The 19,414-nt window shown below is 51.2% G+C and overlaps 6 protein-coding genes across 6 annotated transcripts; 2 read left to right on the forward strand and 4 right to left on the reverse strand.

Moving 5' to 3' along the window:
- Window positions 1–1,697: 1,697 nt before the first annotated feature.
- PtrM4_047950 (uncharacterized protein) lies at window positions 1,698–2,735 on the reverse strand (the record flags this gene model as incomplete). The annotated part of the gene is made up of 1 exon (XM_001936620.1): window positions 1,698–2,735. One exon carries the CDS (start codon window positions 2,733–2,735, stop codon window positions 1,698–1,700), a length of 1,038 nt encoding a protein of 345 aa, XP_001936655.1.
- Window positions 2,736–3,518: 783 nt separating this feature from the next.
- On the reverse strand, window positions 3,519–4,694 carry PtrM4_047960 (DUF3431 domain containing protein; the record flags this gene model as incomplete). Its single annotated transcript, XM_001936621.2, has 1 exon — window positions 3,519–4,694. The coding sequence occupies one exon, from the start codon at window positions 4,692–4,694 to the stop codon at window positions 3,519–3,521; it is 1,176 nt and encodes a 391-aa protein (XP_001936656.2).
- A 1,221-nt stretch (window positions 4,695–5,915) lies between these two features.
- Window positions 5,916–7,757, forward strand: PtrM4_047970 (uncharacterized protein; the record flags this gene model as incomplete). Its single annotated transcript, XM_066104753.1, has 2 exons — window positions 5,916–5,958; window positions 6,016–7,757. 2 exons carry the CDS (start codon window positions 5,916–5,918, stop codon window positions 7,755–7,757), a joined length of 1,785 nt encoding a protein of 594 aa, XP_065959317.1.
- A 3,079-nt stretch (window positions 7,758–10,836) lies between these two features.
- Window positions 10,837–12,626, reverse strand: PtrM4_047980 (PnbA, Carboxylesterase type B; the record flags this gene model as incomplete). Its single annotated transcript, XM_001936622.1, has 2 exons — window positions 10,837–12,343; window positions 12,397–12,626. 2 exons carry the CDS (start codon window positions 12,624–12,626, stop codon window positions 10,837–10,839), a joined length of 1,737 nt encoding a protein of 578 aa, XP_001936657.1.
- Window positions 12,627–13,767: 1,141 nt separating this feature from the next.
- On the forward strand, window positions 13,768–15,066 carry PtrM4_047990 (uncharacterized protein; the record flags this gene model as incomplete). Its single annotated transcript, XM_001936623.2, has 5 exons — window positions 13,768–13,794; window positions 13,856–14,291; window positions 14,342–14,392; window positions 14,445–14,576; window positions 14,630–15,066. 5 exons carry the CDS (start codon window positions 13,768–13,770, stop codon window positions 15,064–15,066), a joined length of 1,083 nt encoding a protein of 360 aa, XP_001936658.2.
- Window positions 15,067–15,895: 829 nt separating this feature from the next.
- On the reverse strand, window positions 15,896–18,855 carry PtrM4_048000 (Glyco-hydro-47 domain containing protein; the record flags this gene model as incomplete). The annotated part of the gene is made up of 2 exons (XM_066104754.1): window positions 15,896–16,190; window positions 16,244–18,855. 2 exons carry the CDS (start codon window positions 18,853–18,855, stop codon window positions 15,896–15,898), a joined length of 2,907 nt encoding a protein of 968 aa, XP_065959318.1.
- Window positions 18,856–19,414: the final 559 nt, after the last annotated feature.

The raw sequence follows: 19,414 nt of genomic DNA on the forward strand, positions 1-19,414 counted from the left end.
TGCAGTCGATGGTAGAGAAAAAAGAAAGAGTCCATGCAGCTACCTAATTAAAGGCGGAAGGCACGATCAGATATGGTTACGTGCTTGCCATGTATGGAGAGGGGGTTATCATGTGTTCCGCTTGCGAAGATCATTTTTCTTAATTCCGCACTTCCTACAGCAGGGATATCTTTGCGTGTGGCTTGCGATCTGATGGAGATGTTGCGCATGCTGAGGGTTGCCAAGCCGGGTTGATTGAGCCAAACTTATGGAATATCTGCTCTAGATACCCCCGCGACATTGGAAACAAAACCTGTTCTTTTTCTAGGAGTTTACGTACTGCGATGTCAAAGGGAGAGCCTGCAGCGGTCACGGTGTGGAACTCTTGGAATGCCGGAAACCGTGCATAATTACACCCCACACCGGTTATCGCCACCTCGCCATCTCTGGCAGGTGTCGCTTGTAAAACATGCCGGTCTTATCATCGACCACCACCTGTCCAAGGAGGATACTGTATCGAAGAAAACCTGGGAGTCTCCAGAGCTCCTCCAAAGTTGGGGAAACCACGCTCTTCTCCATCTTTCTCCGCCATCTTCAGGTGCTTAGCAATCTGCGACAAATCCACTACGCGCGGCGGATCCACCATCGCTTCGCTACGCTAACCAGCTATTCAGAATCTCGAACATAGTGGTCCTAAGGGATCCCGGCGCTGCCTAGAACTTCGTACTCAACAAAGTCCGAGAGGGCAGGGAAGGAGGGTAGTAGTAGACGCCTGCGGAGAATGGCGGAATTAGCAGGTACGACCGAGTACGATAGAGGTACGTAGGAAGTATGATACAGCAGATGAATCCTAGTCATCTGGGCCTGCTCATTACAGTTGCAGTCATACTTCCGTTGTGACTTCCAAGCTTCCGTAATCTTGCCAAGTTCAGGTGTAATTGGTTGATGCACAGATTTAAATCCACCTAGAAGGGATCATCGCGACCAGGGAGCGTATTGCTGACAGACGCTATCCACACGACTCAGTACCAATATGCCTGCACCCGGGTGGCACAAAAAACACAACATACTAGTGTAAAAAGGTCACTGTAGTCGCCAGACACGCCTGTTAGGCGCTTACCTACCCTGTAAAGTATTTAATGACACCTAGGTGCCTACATTTCACTTCCCACAGTATAGCCTAACTATTGTAGTGGCTGAGAAATACAGTTTATTGGAATGATCGTTGAAAACGCATATACAGTTGACTTGATCTACCTAGGTAACTTTTCCCTGAAACTTCTGTATCGATATCCCATCGTAACGCCTTTTTTTAATAATGGCTAATGTACCGTCTGTTACAGCGCTGTGTACAGAAGCAGGCTCGTTTGCTCTTCTGTGGCTGTATGGTCTCGCCATTCGCTCTTCTTCATCATCCGATACCGGGCTGGCGCGGGTGCTGACTGGTACAGAGCATCCGACTTAGTTCTAGGGGCATAATCAGAAAAGTATCGCGAGCGATGGCTGTGCACAATGACGAATGTATAAGATGTAAGCCTCATTCTGCGGTGAGGACCCTTCCGACGATTGCCGCATGCTATGCCGTTGCAGATCATAGCATTCACGGTTGCCGTGCACGTGCCGCGGAAAAGACTTTTTCCGGGGTGAATTCCTGTCAAAGTCCTGGGGTAGGTGTGCCTTCGCTTCCGCGACGGAAAAGTCCGCCTCTTTTGCTCATCCTAAATCATGGTGCCATGCCGATAACTTGGCTGCGGTAACGGTTCTGCAATCTCATAATTGCCAAAAAAGTCCACGCTACTCTTCCTCCTCTCCTCCATTGCATCCTCCAGATCCCTACTAACGCAAATCTCCATTCCACCACTTTGCTCAGTGCCCTTGCGTTCAGTCGACATTTTGTAGCCCACACCTGCCGAAGAAACTGTGGCTGCCGAGCCAGGGCTGAGATATGTGCTAGTCGTTTTTGTCTTCTTCCCAGGTAGTTCGTTGTCTCCGAGTAAACCAAGCCAACGCAGCTCAGCACATCGTTTGAAAACTCCTTCGAGGTCGAAGAGGTCCTGCATTGAAAGGCTGTACATTTTTCCGGATCGGAATTTCCAGAAGAAGAGCACAGACAGCTCGATGGTTTCGACGTTTTGGAGTGACAAGGCGATATCATCCATTGCACATAGCAGATTCATTGTCATGCGGACCTGATCATTCAGCATCTTGTCTCTTCCTCCATTCTTGAGCGTTGTGTAGTTCCATTCGACGTAAAAGCGTATGTGCGTTACGTGCTTCAACATGGGCAACTTCAGGATGTGCTGTGAGAATTCAAAATATTCATTGTTCGTTGGGGTGTTTCGTAGTTCGGCATGTAGTTTGAGCTTGCTGCGGCTGAAGTAATTTTCCATCAGCTCTGCGCGTATTTGCTTGTTGATGAGAAGTAGTTCTGGTTGCAGTCGCGATGGCTTGGCTACCGAGGGCCCATAGCCGAAGATGTCATGTCTCCAGGGCTCTCCATTTGACATTTCCGCTCCCCACAGGCATGTGTGAAGTTCCGGACGATTAATCCTGGTGTCGGGTAACACATAGTCAAATATCTGGTCGCGAATTTCCCTTGGAAGAGCCAGAAGTGGTGAGCTGAAGGTGCTGGGCGTGAGTTCGAGGAGTATTTCTAGTTCCCGGAACAGCATGCTCTGGCGGTGCTTGCATTGGCCATCGGAACTCCGATTCGAAGCCACAGAGAGCGTGTTGCTCGTTCGCTGAATGGTCGCCATGTGTTTTGGTAGCAGGGTTGATGTGCAAGGAATGGGGTTTAGTTCCCGTGTGCCCAGGTGTGGAATGTTGAGGCAGCTTTTCCGGGAGAATCTAGGACATTAGAATGAGAAAATAGGCGCTGAAAACAACCTTGGCTCAGCGAACATCTACCGCAGGACGTTTCGAGAGAAAGGGGACACTCTGCGACGCCATTGTCGTGCGAACGGCGCCGAGTCATGTTTGAGTGCTGCTCCGCCGCTGCTTTGCGCCGCAAGGGTCGGTTGGCGGACCCGTGCGCCGTTGGAAAAGTGGAGATGTGTACCACGTGTCAGACGGCACGCGAGATCTAGCCGGCTGTACCACGTTTCAGCTTGGCGCTTCAAACCTCCTGCATCTTCGGCTGTCTTGTACCTTCAGAATCTCAAACGCGGGGGACAGGAGACAAGCATGATGTTTCCCGTCCGCGGATGGCCACGGGTCAAGTCGCCTTGTCCTATGTAGTGCGTTATGTCGTGGGCAGAAGATCCTCTTGCGGGAATAAACCCAAGGGTAGCGTGATAAAGCCCCCCTGGTGTGTGCGTGGAGATAAGCTGACGTTGTACGTATATTTAGCCAGTACCGAGACACAGCCTCACATCATGCTGTATGCTGAGCATAGCTTGGTTCCATATGTTCTCTTTCTCTCTATATTTTTAGAAAAAGAAAGGGGGGGAAAAGAAAAGAGAACGCAAAACTAGGAAACACTGTGCGTCCTTTGAATGTAGGGGTATCACAAAATATAAAGCAAATTCCTGATACATGACTCAGGCATCATCCATCAGCCGCGTATCAAAACACTGGCAGTCCGCAATGCTGCCACCAGGCCTGCGTCCGCTCAGCAGGGTTGGGCATCTCCAAGCGATATCCATGTCTGAGCACTGAAACAGCAAGTTCCATATCCTTTCCATTGTATACCCAAAGAATGGCTGGCTCATCGAGTCTTGTCGGCCTTGTAGATAGGGCTCGTTGTGTGCCCAACTGTTCTCGTCGACGAGGAGCTGCCGAAGATCGTCGTAGATGGCTTTATCGATGCCTCGTATGCGTGCGGCGCTAACGACGAATTGACCTTTGTAGCTGAGGAGGAATCGATCGCGCGTGGAATGGTCTATCCGCGACTGGATCTCCGGAAACAGGGATGTCTCGTCCTGCCAGCCATATCTATCACCGCAATTGTCGGCGTTGCATATCTTGCCTACCCAACCTAAGTTGAGAAAGCCTGTTTGGTTTGTGCGGAAATATTGTTCGAAGAACGGGTAGAACTCGCGTGGGTTATGTACGTCGGCTTGGAGAAACACGGTGCGTTCTGCTAGGCTGTCCCATCGACTGACGATGTGGTTGAGATACGTTTCGGCTTCTCGTCCTACGTTTGGAAGCTTGATGACTTCCTGCGCATTTGTTTCTTGCTTAATCTTTTGTTCATCAGCCTCGGAATCCTTCAGATAGATGGTAACATGAGCGTCAGCCATTTGAGGCATGCTCTCCAAGTTCGATATGAGCGTTGCGACTTCTTCCGTTCGTTCCTTGTACATGCTGATTACCACCTCCAGCGGATTAATAGTCTGATATTTCAGATCAAGCAGGGGTTCTGCTCGAGGATATTGTCGTTGCCCGAAGTTGAAGCTTACAAATGCTGTCCAAAGTATGATCAAGACTACGCTGCTCATGGACGAACGAAGTCCTTGACTTTCGAAATCTCCTCGTGTTTGCAAGTCCACGAGGTTTGGCTCTTCCCTGCTATCTGATGGTAACGCAGAAGAGTCTGCGACAAGACTGTAGCCCTCGTGGGTGTCCTTGTAGCCCCTAGGTCGGCTCCAGATAACGTCGTATATGTCGTTGCCACTGACGCACAAGATTGCGAGTAGAAAACAACACAACTGGTACCAACTGGTGTATGAGCGACGTAACGTCAGTGCCGAATAGCAGCCGATGATAGCTGTCATCATTAGAAGTGCCGATACGTTGTGCAAACGCCGTATTGCTGTAAGACCAGCCCCTGGTAGCTGGTTGTCGGACTGTGTCCCCGATGGAAAGAGTACCGAGCCTCCAATCAGCATTGCTCCTGCCGTTGAGAAGGCGTTGAGAAGGAGTAGGAGTAGGTTGCAGACTTGCTATCAGTCAGGTAACTCAGTTCGAACTGACTGAACTGACTGCCAAGACTCAGTTCAGTCAGTCAGTTCTTGAGGCAGCTGGACGTCAGTCCAGTCAGTTCAGAAGCCTCCAGACTGACTGAACTGACTGACGTTAGACTGACGTTAGCTGTTTTTAAAGCAGTATTTTAGAGTTGTGAAAGCCACATTTAGTGCGGCTTCGAAGCCGCGCTAGTCCTAGATATAAAGACACTAATCCTATATAAGTTAAAGCATCTAGCTTTAAGCTAATTAGAGTTTGCGGAAATGCGCTACCCGGTGCGCACCTAGTAAGCCTTTCGCGTCGCGTCGCGTCGCGTCTGCTATACACACGACGCTAGACTACTGTTGCCATAATACTTCTTGGTGTACTTCATGTCTACTCCCTCTAATTCAGGCCTTCGCCGCCTTGTAGAATGCGACAAGCGCAATTCTCCTCTACCATCGCTATCAAACGCGCCTACTGTTGGCGATACTGCGAGCGAGGCCCAGGCTGATGAGCCCTTGGCAGTACAGGCGGACTTCCCCAACGACGGCGACGACGACGACGACGACGACAATTACGACGGGCTTGATTTTAAGCGTGTGCCGTATCTTGAGCGGCGCCAGGTTGAGCGTAATAGTCGCGGTGGGCCAAAAAGCTGGATCTACCGCCACGGCTGGGCCGTCTGGCACCGCAAGTACAAGAAAAACTACTGGCTTTGCCGGTACTGCCATCAACGACGGAAGCAGGAGGCTTGCTACGAGGCTGACAGCACTACAAACGCCGGCCGACACCTCTCAAGCAACAAGCCTGGACACTCACACGGACCTAACGGACCTGTACCAATTGCTAGCCGGGAGGGCAATATTATGGGCGCGCTCGCAAAGTCCCAAGTATATATTATGAGGTCTAAAGGGATAGAAGTATCGCAAGAGGTAGCAAACGAGATAGCAGCAAGCTTTTCAACCTCTCGATTTCAGGACGCGCTGAAGGACTGGGTAGTCGCGGACAACCAGAGCCTTCGCGTAATAGAAACGCCGCAGTTTCGAGCCATGATTGCGGCCGTGAGCCCGCTAGCCGAAGCTCTCCTTTGGCGTAGCCACTAAACGCTCCACGATCATATTATTACTGAGTACAATACATACATACTAGCTGTTGCCAACTACCTTCGCGAAGCCCGGTCGCTTATACACGTGTCATTCGACAACTGGACTTCAACTGGTGGGCAGTATGCTTTTACTGGCCTCTGCGTACATTACCTTAACAGCGAGGGCAAGCTAGTTGACCACCTGCTTGGGTTGCCTGAGCTACACGGGGCGCACACTGGCAATAATATTGCCGCTGCAGCAACAACAATATTTCGGCTATTTGGCGTTGACAACGCGAGGGTTGGGTACTTTGTGCTTGACAACGCAAGTAACAATGATACTGCAGTTGAGTCCTTAGCAGAGGAGTTTGGCTTTATCGCAAGCGAGCGGCGGCTGCGGTGCTGCTGCCATATACTCAACCTAAGCGCACAATTAGTAATTTGGGGCAAAGACCGTAGCGCGTACGAGAATGAAGCCGCACACCTTGAGGAAGAGGAGAAGTACATGGATGAGTGGCGCAAATACGGTCCTGTTGGCGTCCTCTTTGACGTGATTGCGTCTATCTGTACGCCTCAAACTCGACAACTACTAGAGCGCCTACAGTGCGAGGAGGCAGAGTCTCTAGGTGTTACACCCCACATCCGGCAGCTTGTGAAGCCTGTTAAGACACGCTGGAATAGCTATTTCAACACGTTTGTCCGTGCAGCTGAGCTACACGGCCCTATCGATGGCTATATTGAGTGTAAACTTGAGGAGCATAGTGCTGCAACAGCAACCTCACGACGCCGGAAGAATCGTGAGCAGCTCCCTGCTGCCCAGCCACGGTTATATATACGCGAAGGGGGTCTAAGCGGCAAGGACTGGGCGACAATAACAGAATACATTCGACTCCTTGAGCCATTTGCCGAAGCTACACGGCTACTTGAAGGTCGCGGCCGACACGGCCGACACGGCGCTATATGGGAAGTTCTAGTAACGTTTGAGTGGCTTCTTGACCAGCTTGAGGCTCTCAAAGACCGCCTTAAGGATGTAAATTACGAAGATCTAGATGCGCCTGAAGATCATCTTATTACAAACGTTAACCTTGCGCATTGTAAGCTTGCTGAGTACTACGCAAAATTCGATAACGCGCCTGTCTACTACACTGCTACAATACTACACCCGCACTACAAACACCACCTCTCAGCGCTCTGGAAGGTGCCTGACACCCATGTCACTGCCCGTGACGGTGTCCACTATCGCGACGGCTGGCTTGACAATAACCACCGGGCATTCCTGCGTATGTGGCAGGGGCGGAAGGACTCTGCAGCCACTTCAGCTCACACTGTAACGCCGCCGCGTAAGAAGCCCCGGCTAGGGATTTCAACGTCGCGATCAGCTTTTCTACAGTCGTCAATTGAGCAAAGCACACGGCAGTTAGAGGCAAGCCTTGCTGAGGATGAGTATGAGATATGGAAGCGGCAACCAGCGTTAGCTGAGGAGGATTGGCTGTCTCTTAATCCGCTTCTATACTGGGAGTCAGTTGCTGGGCAGTTCCCTATACTCTCAAAGTTCGCTATTGACGTCCTAACAATACCAGCAGCAGCGGCAGACTGTGAGCGGACTTTCAGCGAGCTTGGCGACATGTTAGGCACCCGGAGACTCCATATGAAGCCAGAGCTTATTTCAGCTTTGCAGAGCTTGAAGAGCTGGAAGAGGCTTGGTATACAGCCAACAACTACCTCAGCTTCTGGGCTAGCGCGCACACTATCAGAGGAAGAAATCTCAAAAGTACAGGAGCATTTATCTCAGTTCGACGTCAGGTAACTCAGTTCAGTCAGTCCAGTCAGTCCGCAGGCCGCGGCGACGTCAGTTCAGTCAGTCAGTTTTAGTTTAATTGAAAAGTCTTGGCAGTCAGTCCAGTCCAGTTCAGTGACCTCAGGACGTCAGTTCAGTCAGTCCAGAGAGCTCCGGACTGACTGAACTGACTGATAGCAACTCTGGTAGGTTGTCCGTGTCGAATGCGCTCCAACACTCACTGGGCAAGCCGATAACTACAGAAACCACAGTGACCAAAGCACCCATACCAACTATCCAAGCTGCAGCCATGCCTTGCCTAGGCATATCGCCAGGATAGTGTTTGGTAGCGACTTTGCTCAGCGCACCCGCCGTACCGACCGAGAGCATTGCGAGGACCGATGCCACCAAGCTGGGCACCAACAGTCGATAGTCCATGAACATAATCCCGGCACAAGCCGGAAGTAGCGAACCAATGCGGAGAGTATCTGTGACTGAGCGAGCTTTGTAGCCAAGCACATGAAGTGTCAGGCTTTCAGCGAAAAAAGCTATCGTCTGGTGGGGTTCCAAAGTCAGCATTGAATTCTTCGAAAGGATCCAGGTGAACTTACGGCCATCATACATAGTAGTGGCAGGTTTGCGGTATGCAGCACCGATTGCACGATACAGAACGCTGAAAGCGCCTGTAAGCAGTGTGAAGCGGCTACTAACAGTGTGCCTCGAACCGAACGTTCGCTTCTTTGCTTTTGCTGGCTTCTTCCCTGGACATTCTGTCGCCACAGGTAGAGACCTAGAGCGACTAACCCTGTGGCTACAGTCTGACTAATGTATAATATCAAGGGGGAGTGGAAGTTCCTTTCAACCAGCAGGTACCTTGATGTCAACAGCGAAGTTGTAGCAGATAACAACCAGACTAGCTGGCGATGGTCTTGGAGCAACTCATATACATTCCGCCGAGGAGTTGACATTATTCGCATAGAATTGGTGTGTTCGAGGTGATGATCCGCAGCCATGGCGTTGGAAGTGTGAGAAACTGGTTGTTTCTGAGAAGAAGATTGACAGGGAGGAGAACAGGTTGCCAAAACTCGATATCCAGATTTGTTTTTGGGCGCCTGAAGAGCTGCAGACAATGCGCCATTGCCGACATTGAGCAGATATTCATCTAAGGCGTACAGCGTAACGACCCTAGACCCACATACGCACAGGCGGACTTGACCCTATATGGGAATTTTTGCGATCTCGAAAAGAACCGTTGAGGTTTGTGGGTAGTTAAAGGTAATTGCTCGAGAGCATGCATCACACAAACTTAAGGAAACCTTAACAGGCTGTAGAGGGGAAGGGAGGGGGAGACGTTAACGACCACCCCCATATCAGGGAGACAACCACCCCCATAAGCCCAAAACGGCAATAGCGTCGATAATCTATTCCGCCATCGGTGTAGGATCTACACCAAAACTAGATGTTTTGAAAATCTAGGCTGCTGACAGAAACTTCTAAAGACTAAAGTAGCCTATCTCTATCTCTACTTAGCTCCAGGTATCATCAAAACAGCTCAAAAAGCCGAAAATTTAAGAGACTTAGATTTTTCAATACATCTAATTTTGGTGTAGCTCCTATACTAATACGATGGCACAACGTATCGCCAGCACTATCACGTGTTAGGCTTATAGGGGTGGTCATTTCCTTGAGATGAGGGTGTGGTCGTTACCGTCTCCCAAGGGAGGGGAACTGGTTTTGTTGCATATCAGATGTGACGGAAGAATAGCCGGATGCCAAACCACAATGGTTTAACACCCTGCTAATTACTATAGTGATTGGATGATATCGCAACGCATAGGTCTCAGAATGTGCGTCTAGTTGAGCGCGGGCTCCATCACGAACGCTCGCCAAAGAGATGGACGTGTATGCCTTGCACAAGGCTGACTAAATTGGTAGTGTATTATAATATCGCGGCTACGTTATGCCAAGTATGCAGTCCATGTCGATCAATGGGTGCCCTATGTGGCAATCTCAGGCAGTGTGTGTCCCATACACTAACTTGGCGCCTAGGTACTTCCATGCAGTCGCCTTGATCCAATGTTAATGATGTACCACTTTCTCTACCTACTCTTAATCGTTCGCATAGAAGACGAAAACATTACCCTTGATAATTACATCAATTATATCGTGAGCAATATGAAGAGGAATTGTGGATCGAGAGCCCACATACTGCCAAGCGATGGGACAAGGAGTCGCGTCCTGCCCAAATTAGCCTTCGACCGCCTAGTTGCGAAACAGGCTTCTACTCAACACATAGCCACGATCCCAATACCAGTGCGCATGATGTGTGCCAAGGGAGGCGCAGCCGTTTATGATGGGACGGCAGCGTGTATAACATCCTTAAGGGCGAGGTAGCGTACAACGCTCTTGGCATGCGACGTTAATTTAACCTCACAACGATCTCACCTATGTAAGCAACATACCTACAGCTTACATGTTGATCGTCTCCTAAATGTGAGTAAGGGATCGCGTTCATGAGAAAGGCCATCTAAGCCTCCACAGCCCCAGTTTTGCACTACACAAGTTGCTTCGTCGGGCGTCTAGTGCTTGAATTAGACCGACTCGGGTCCGTTAACTAAGGCGAGCTCGACGTCAGGGTCTTTTAAAGTTGAGGCGGGGACCGTGCATATCGTGAACAAATTGTGATTTAAACTGCTTCCTGGATCCGTTTTGTGAGTCTTTAGGTGGTTGCCCTACTTGCTTGCCAGTGAGGCCGCTACTAGAGTGGGCTGTTCGCTGGACGTCATCTTCAACCGCTACTGGAGTATCAGGGCAACCTTGGAACAATCCCAATATTACAAGGATGATGACGCCACCAGACCCAACATTATGGGAATCCAAATCACGATACCTTTTCGGATTTGTGTGTCAGTTGTGGCGCAAAGTAAGTTATTGATCTATACTCGGGTCTTCTTGGGTATAGCCTATCGCAGCATACGTGCCTGCCCCACCCAAACGTCATTGAAACCTAGCAAGCTACTGAAGCATTCTTAGAATATACACATGGTCTATTAGGCTATAGTTAAGAAGAAATATTTACAAGTTCATTAGTCTATGTTGAGGTTTATAGCTAGTTGCCGATGACGCCTTGGTCAGCGTTCACAGCACCAGGCACATTCTGAATGACAGGGTACGCCGGTAGGTACGGCTCATACACCTTCTTGCACTTGGCGTTGAAGTCTGCCGTGTTGCCAACCTCGACAGTGAGTTCGTTGCCAGGAACGCCCAGCTTACCTATTGGACCGCTGCTGGGCGTGGCCTTATCCCACCCAGGACCCGCGGTGGGGTTCTTGATCCAGGATACAAACCAGTCGTTCTGGTAGTCAGCCAGCGCCTGCTCCTCGGCTGTCACATCGGAAAGTCCTGCAAAGACCTCGTTACCACCGAAAAAGAATGGAATCTCGGCACCGTGGGTGGGATGGTCCACAGGAAGGGGCAGGACATTGGCGTAGGGGGCGAAGAAGCGGTAGATCCAAGTGTTCTGCTTCGTGCTGCGCATGTTGAGGAGATAGTCAACAGGGCAGAAGAAGCGTGCATCGCCGTACTGGGCACCGCTCATGGCAGAGACGCTGGAGTAGTCGGAGACGCTGTACGCAGCCTTGAGAACATCATCTGGGACATTGGCAACATCGGCGTCGAAGGTGTTGATCCAGGTGTCGAAGTCAGTGTTCTCGCTACCATAAACCAGGCCAAACAAGGCACCCTCCTTGTCGGAGTTACCCGTCAGGAGAGGAACGTGTGAGGCGTACTTGCCGGCCTTGAAGCGCGCGGCGTAGTCCCTGTAACGCGTCTTCTCATCAATGACAGGTGTAAAGTACGTGTTGAGGGTGGCATTGAAGGCAGTGGTTTGGAAAGCATAGACGTCAACCTTGCGCATGCACGCCAGTTGGCCTTTGCCAGTTGGGCAGCCAACTTCCTTAGCGACGAGGTCGAGCGCCTGGTTGACTGGACCGACAGCCGGACCAGACTTTGCGTTCGCGGCCATCTCGACAGCACCGACGAGCCATGTGTCAGGGTGGTTCCACAGGTAATGATCAACCTGAACGGATCCGGAGGAGTGGCCTCCAAAAACGACATGGTTAGGGTTACCGCCGAACTGGGCGATGTTGTCACGGACCCATTGCAGGGCCATGTCGACATCGAGGATACCAAAGTTTTGCGATCCTGCTCCACCAGCAAGCTCGGCAGAGTTGGGGTACGCCCACAAGCTTTCACGTGTATTGAAGCTGACAAAGATGATACCCTTGTTGGCAAAGTTTGTGCCTACGTACTGGGGGTTGCTGCTCGAACCAGTCACCATGGCACCGCCGTACATGTACACGAAAACTGGAAGTCCAGCATCGTTCGGTGCACCCGGACCTGCTGGAGGATTAGGATGGTTTGGGGGGTTTGGAGGGGGCGGTGGCGCCCGTGGGCACTTGCTGGTTGAAGATGGGACCCAAATGTTGAGGTTCAAGCAGTCTTCGTTCTGCTGCGAAAATGTGGTACCCGAGATTGCTTGTGGGCATGTTGCACCGTATTTTGTCGCGTCAACGACTTGTCCCTTTTTGAACTTTTTGGCAATCGGAGCTTTCCATCTATACGGGTTGTTAGTGCAAGGCATCATATCACAGACGCGACAGGGCCGTACCTGTTCTCACCACCAGTAGTCTCCGCGAATGGGATTCCGAGGAAGACGGAATTCCCATGTGTATCGGCGAAGCCCTTGACAGTGGCAGCTTGGAGATTTGCCGTAGCATCGACTATCTGCCTAGCAGGTTTCGAAGGCAGGGGTGTCCCGCCCACGACAGCCACCTCCCCGAAGAGGATGGCTAGTGAAAGGGTCTGTAAGCCGCATGTGAGAGCTGACGGGATCTTCATGATGCAAAGACAGGGAGTTGGGCTGATGGATGAAGATAGAGTTTGGCCGCAAGCTGTAGATCATGTAATGGGCTGTCACACGGTTATATGTATAGCCCTCCTGGCCGGCGTACCCACAGCGTGGTAGTCCTTCTTACCGCCAATTGGCAGGGACCGACATCTTCGCAGACAAGTGCCGAAGATATGCCAGACAATAGTGTGATGGAACTGGGGAGAATCTTTTCATCTCCGTGGCTGCAGGCGTCATGCCGTCCTAGGACGAACCTAGATGCATCGAATCGTGAGCCGTGGATCCGGCATTCTAAGCGAATCGTACCAACCGCCTTCGCTTCACCCTTCCCTTGCTGGGATTCGGCCGATGAAGCCAAAATGCCGGGCTACCCAGCAAGTCTGGGAACACTTGTAAAACCCTTTCCGCCACATGCGCAGGGTCTTTGCAGGAATCTCGCTTCTCTGCCGTGCATCGTATACAATTGCCATGTGCCCAGACGCATCCGCCTTTCGGTCCGAGCGTCCGAGCCCGCCTGACGAGAGTTGAGGGTTTTAGCAGCACGCCGGTGAAGATAGTATCGAATAGACGACCAGACCAGCAGGAAGAGGCTGTTCGTTACCACTCGCTACCAAGGTTCGACCTCATGTCGTGCCTTGCCATGTGGGGGCCGACGTTCGCCACGTTGTCGGGATCAGCGAGCCGATGCCGAAGTATCCATTCATGCCATTTCTTCGTGGATTCCACATGGGTTCCATGGAGCCCCAGCTCCGTGTGTTCTAACCTGTAGCAAATGGCGGCCGCGAGGTGGCTGCGCGAACAGTTTCGTGTGCAGGTTTAGGTATGGCTTTCCCTACGCTTGCGAACTTCGCGTTAGAAGAAAGCACACAGTCGGGCCTTGTTCTTTTCATCCATGGAATATCCGCCTCGCCATCTACCTCAGGGGGTTCGTCAGTGGAGATATGATAAAGATTGAAGCTTGTCGCGGAAACCCCACTGTCAATCATTTGTAGCCCTCGTCCTTGCGCACTTTGCACTCCTAGCAGTCACTCCGCACTCTTTCACCGGCGAGTGTGGACTGTGTGGAGCTCTATCGAACACATCCCGGCTCTATTTCGGGTCCTGCCAGGAGTCACACACGCAGTCAGCAACATGGTAGACACGGAGCTTGGCCAAGTGGTACGTTCGTCTTGTTTGCTTTTTGATCGACAACCAAGTGGAGGCTCATGCAATTCAACAGGTATCATGGTATGTCTGTACCGTGGCCACGGTACCCTTCGTTGCCCTGCGCATGTACACACGATGGAAGAGAATAGGCAACCTAGGGATTGACGATTTCCTCGTCCTCATCGCAGTCTCATGTCTGGTTGGTGATCTAGTCATTCAGCAGCACATGTGGAATCTAGGATTGGGAGACATGTCCCAAGTTACTCCAGAAAACTTCAAAGGCATAATGCAGATGATTATCCCCGGATCAACCCTCTACGTCACATCGCTTTGGGCCATCAAGTTCGCCCTCGTCGTCTTCTACAAGAGTCTTGCAGCACCAGGATCGCGACTCGTAGTCGTGTATAATGTTGCACTGGCTGGCCTGGCCGTCACATACCTCATCATCTTCTTCGATATCATGTTCCAGTGTTTTCCGCACGACAAGCGATGGTCGCACGATCCCCATTGTGAGCATACCTGGTCGCGCATTGAAAACATGCATTCTGACCTTGTGCAGATCAGTGCAGCCAAAAAGCCTCTGACATCAACTATTGGATCACCATCTTCTGTATGTTGAGCTGTACCTGCATTGCGCATGTGGCATACGCTAAACGAACCAGTCAACATCTTCACCGACGTCATCATCATCTGCCTGCCCATCACAATGGTCTCGCGACTTCAAATGAAGCTCAAGCAAAAGATTGGCGTGGGCGCAATCTTTGCGTTGGGCTTCTTCGTCGTCATTGCCAGCAGTACGTTGTCTGATCTCCAACATGGGTTTCCGCATGCTGACCAGCCTCCCCAGTCGTCCGCGCCTACTACTCCAAGAGGAATGAAACGATGCTAACCTGCACCGTCTCGATGATCGAAACGGCAATTGCCATCATCGCGACATGCCTCCCTGCCCTGCGGTCCATGATTCTCGGCACAAACTCCACAAAAGCCAGCTCAAACAGCTACGGTCGCCACTACGAGCTCTCTTCTGCGCGCCGCAAGGCCAACGAGAACCGCCACAACGCATCCACACATGTGAGCAGTGGAAATATGCCCTCGACGCACAATCGCGCAAATGGCTCAGAAGACTCACTCTTCTCCGACCGTGGGCTGGAGGAACTCGGTGTCATCGCGCACCCTCCAGCTACTGCCGGAAAGATAACAGTAAATACGCAAATCCAAACCAAGTTCGAAGAGGACGCGCATAGTAACTCTGGAAGTTCAAAAGCGACAAAGTCCCCTTTCTAATGAAAGTTAATAGAGGAAGATAATTGAGAAAAACAAAGTAGAACATTGAGTGACCATTGTCGGAAGAAGGGCGAGGCTGGACTTTATGTACCCACCGGCCATTTCCATCTATATATACTTATACCCACGCAAATGTCGCAGCGCAAATGACCAAAAATATGATAATGAAATTCTAAACAGGCAATTCCTCCCCTTCGGTGACCGATACGAACGTGAACCCATGCATGATAGTGATAAAATCCCACGCCGAACATGCCGGGGGTGCCGGGGCAAGTCCCGCGGACCACTTAGAACCCAGCAGTATAGGGCAGACGGTAAACTTGCCTGAACAGCGGTGTGCGGCACCTGCATGGATGGTATGAGGCTGAGCTAGGACTGTGGGTGGCCTCGGGTTACTTGCACGCCATGCATGTTTCTATTAGAGCGTTATCTTGGCCTGAATACCACAGGGGGTAGGCATTTGATACTGAGACGCGAACGGTGATTGTGATTGCAATTTTGGTAACGGGGATATGGGCACGTTACTACTTTGCACAAACTGCACCAAAAGAAGCTGTTAAAGCCGCTTATCGGTTTTATACATAGAGCACGGCTTTATGTATCAAGCCATCAGCGTCACCGTCCTCTGGAGGAACATGCCTTCCATGGCATGAACATAATTTCAGTAAATAACACTACCTATTCTTACTTTCGTAAAGCGCTGCTAAACTGAATACCACATCGAGTACCCTCGCACTAGATATCCAATCCAATGCAACAGACCCGCATACCAGAACTCCATTAACTCCCCTTCCCACTACCTGTTATATTTCATAGCTAGAGGATTATTTCAAGTAGGTCGCCTGAAAGGATGTGCCTCGGTGTTCAACACCCACTCATCCAAGCTGATCACGTCCTCCTCCGCAAAGAGCAAGTAAAAGTACTTTAGTGTCTCTGCAAGCCAGAAGCTCTCCATTTCATCATTGAGCCCTGGCGCCATCTTGGTAACGTCGTCGATGGCTGAGTTACCATATGTGGTCGAGGTATGTCGATCGATGGCGAGGAACATGCGCCAGCCTGCTTCGCGCCAGTGGTTGTCACCAGTGATGCGGTACATGTACCACACAGATTCTATGGCTTCGGGGCTATAGTATTGTTAGCTTCAAATCGCATACCAAACACAAGACGATAGGCTTACCGGAGAATATAGTTCTTAGCCCCAATTCTAGTCACTCCCTTTGGCAGTCGGTCCTCTACGATCCGAGTGTGAACATACTCCTTATGGTCGAGGACGGGGGCCGGTGAGAAAACATAAGGGAAATCTGGCATTGTCCGGCTCGGCTGCGGCGCAAGTTCCGGAATGTCAAGCGTGGGTTGGACTTTAGTAGGCGGCCCCTCTCCTTCCTCAGATTCGCCGCCCATGACTGAATCATGATTTTGCGATGGCCTCGCGGGGGGCATGTGCGCAATCTCCGAATCGTCAACGAGCTCGGCAAGTTGGCGCTTTTCGTAATTGTCTGCATATACCAAAGAAGCTGTGGGGCGTGCCTCAGTTGGAGCATTCGCGACAGGCTTAGGTGCTGGAGTCTTTGCAGCCATCTGTGCATTGTACCATGACGAAGCAGAGGCAATCTGTGATTCGTATATCTTGCGCTGTTCGCTGTAATGTTCCATTCGGGACTCCCATCGCGGGTCAATGGCCTCCCAATAGGCCGTTTCATTCCATGCGCAATCCTTCATGTCCTCACAGGGAGCGACTTCGAAAGACTCCGGCATGATACCAGTCTGCGTCATGTCGTAACTCCAGATGCAACCCTCTGTCAGTTTCTTCGCTATTTCAAGATCCTCTGGGCGGTTGAATATCTTCGCGCCCATGCCAAACATGCCACCGGTAAAACAGGTGAGATGCGCATTTTCCGGAGTCAGGTCACCAAACTTATCCGTATCGTAAAGAGCGGGAACTCGAAGTTTGCCAGAGAACAACACGTCTTCTCCCTTGGGAAGCATTGGTCGGAAAAGCAGATGCTTCTTGACTGCATCCATCGACTGCTCGTACATGGTCTGGTACTTGTCGACCTGGCCGCCGAGGAGCAGATACTGTTTGGGTAGATACTCATATGTAGAGTCTGACATACCACCAAGCGTAAATTCATCACCTCCTCCGTAGCTTGAGCTCGATACAAAGCCTTGAGGTATGCACTCCGGATCAAGAGGCTTGGGTGGCGATGGATCCGGGTCAGCACTCTTAGCACCCAGCGCAGCTTTAGGTTCTTTGGATTGATCAATATTAAGCCGTCGCTTTTCCACTGGCTTGCTGTCCCAGTTCTTGATCTGTGCCTTTCCGGCGGTCCCTTGTTTTATCCACTCCTCCTTTGTGCCCGGACGGACTACATCATCATCCTGATAGAGCCTCACCGGGTCTGGCAAATTCAAAGGCTCATACTTCTTGGAAGCCACACCACTTTCTTGATAGAGTCTAACAGGTTCTGGCAAGTCCAAGGGGACATACTTTTTACCCTCTGGAGACAGCTCTTCGGTAGAAGTGGTTTTAGCCGCCTCAGACTCGCTCGGCACTGGATCGGCAAGGTATCCGTCTGGGGCTGTAAGGGGTTCCTGCGCACCCATTTCCGTGTATCTTCTGCCACAGCCGGAGGCATCTATATATACGGGCCACATTCCTGGGACCAGGGTCTTGTCCTGAAGCTCCTCGAGGTTGTCAGTGATGCGCGCAACAGCGTCGTAGTACTTGTGCTCTCCCGTAAGCTGTGCAAGCCTGGTAAATTCGACTGAAAGCGACCCGATCTCTGCTAGAACAACATTGGTACCGGCACGATGATGCTGCGATGCAAAATCGGGCCTCCAGTAGTAATAGGTTTCCGGCATCCGATTGGGCGTATCGAAGGCGCTGATTAGGACCTCGGCAAGCTCAACCGCCTTGTCCAGCAAGTTCTTGTACTTCTTCCCGCTGAGATCATAGGCAGCCAGCAGTCCGCCGAGGTAGCGAATTGTAGTCTCAAATAAGGGGATATCGGCGCGTGTGGTAGTCGTAAAGTCAATTTGGTCCACTGCTTTGACAGCCTCTTCAAAGTCCTCTTTCAACCCCATGATCCACAAGGTGTCTAGAGAGTCGACCAAAGTTGCGCCCCAGTGTGCAAAGGGGTCCCGAAAGGTTCCAGACTCTGGGCGCAGTTCATCATGGAGCCATGCCTTGGCCCTGTATCCGTCCCATGACTTCTTGGCCACGCTCTGAATTCTGGCCAGTTTTGCGATTCTGTCAGACTTGGTCGCCTCATCCTCCTTCTTGAACTTGGCTTGTATTTTCGGGATCGCTTTTGGCTTGCCCGAGGGCAATTTGATGAGCGATTCGGTGGGAACAGGAAACTTCTCGGGCAGTTTTGTCCAGTGAACGGCTTCGATCTCGGCCGACGATTCCAGTCCGTCTTCGTCGATGGCGGCGTTGCCGTGTGGGTTCGGACGTATGGGCGAGGGTATGGACGGCTTCTGTTGCGTTACAGCTGGAGCGGGTGTGGATGAAGGAAGACTCTTGACCGGAGGCGGTGTCTGTACGGGTCCCGAAGTACTAGCAGCGGGCACATGCAGCTTCAGACTCTTGGTCTCGTGGTCTACGGCAGGTCGTGGCTTGGTGTCGTGCAGCACCCCCTCGGCGGTGCTCTTCAGGCCATGTGCTGCCCCCACTGCTTGCGATGCAGCCTCTCTCCATGCTGCATCCGAACCTCCGAATTTGTAAATTGCTAGTACGGCAATAACAGCAAAGACTAGAAATGCGCGGTATCGTCGATAGCGAAACATGTCGAAAGCTGTGCGGTGGGATCGGAAGGAAAGGGTTGCGCGCGCTGAATGCGATCAACTCAGGGTCTCGCGTAAGGAATACTCGGCGTCGTTATGTCATTACTACCATTGGTACCACTGAGCGTAAGGAAAGAGTCTCCAAGTAAGGTGACAGGATGAATGGCTCTAGTTGCTGTCGCGTTCCAGCGGGCTTGGCTCTCCACAGATGGTAGCTAGTCGCACGTACGCCTCGGTGATCTCTATTTGACAAGGGGTCGAGACAGATTTTTCGCGGCTTTTGCTTACTAGAGAAAAATAAAGTAAGCAGACAACTAACGGCCCGACGTATATCACGCACAAGGCAGGCGCTCATTCTGGCGCTATTCGAATACTGATATACTAACCTTTGTATTATGTTCCTGAGGGCGACACACCCCCGCACCATCAACTACCTCCGTGTTAGCCGAACGCTAACTTTAAGCTTAAATCACCCTGGTAAGGATAGGGGTCCGGTATCCGTTTTTGTATCAGCTGTACGCTTCGCGTTTCGACATTCAATCATGCGCCAGTACGTCTACAC

Source organism: Pyrenophora tritici-repentis, chromosome 10 (assembly GCF_003171515.1).
Source record: "Pyrenophora tritici-repentis strain M4 chromosome 10, whole genome shotgun sequence".
NCBI lineage: Eukaryota > Fungi > Ascomycota > Dothideomycetes > Pleosporales > Pleosporaceae > Pyrenophora > Pyrenophora tritici-repentis.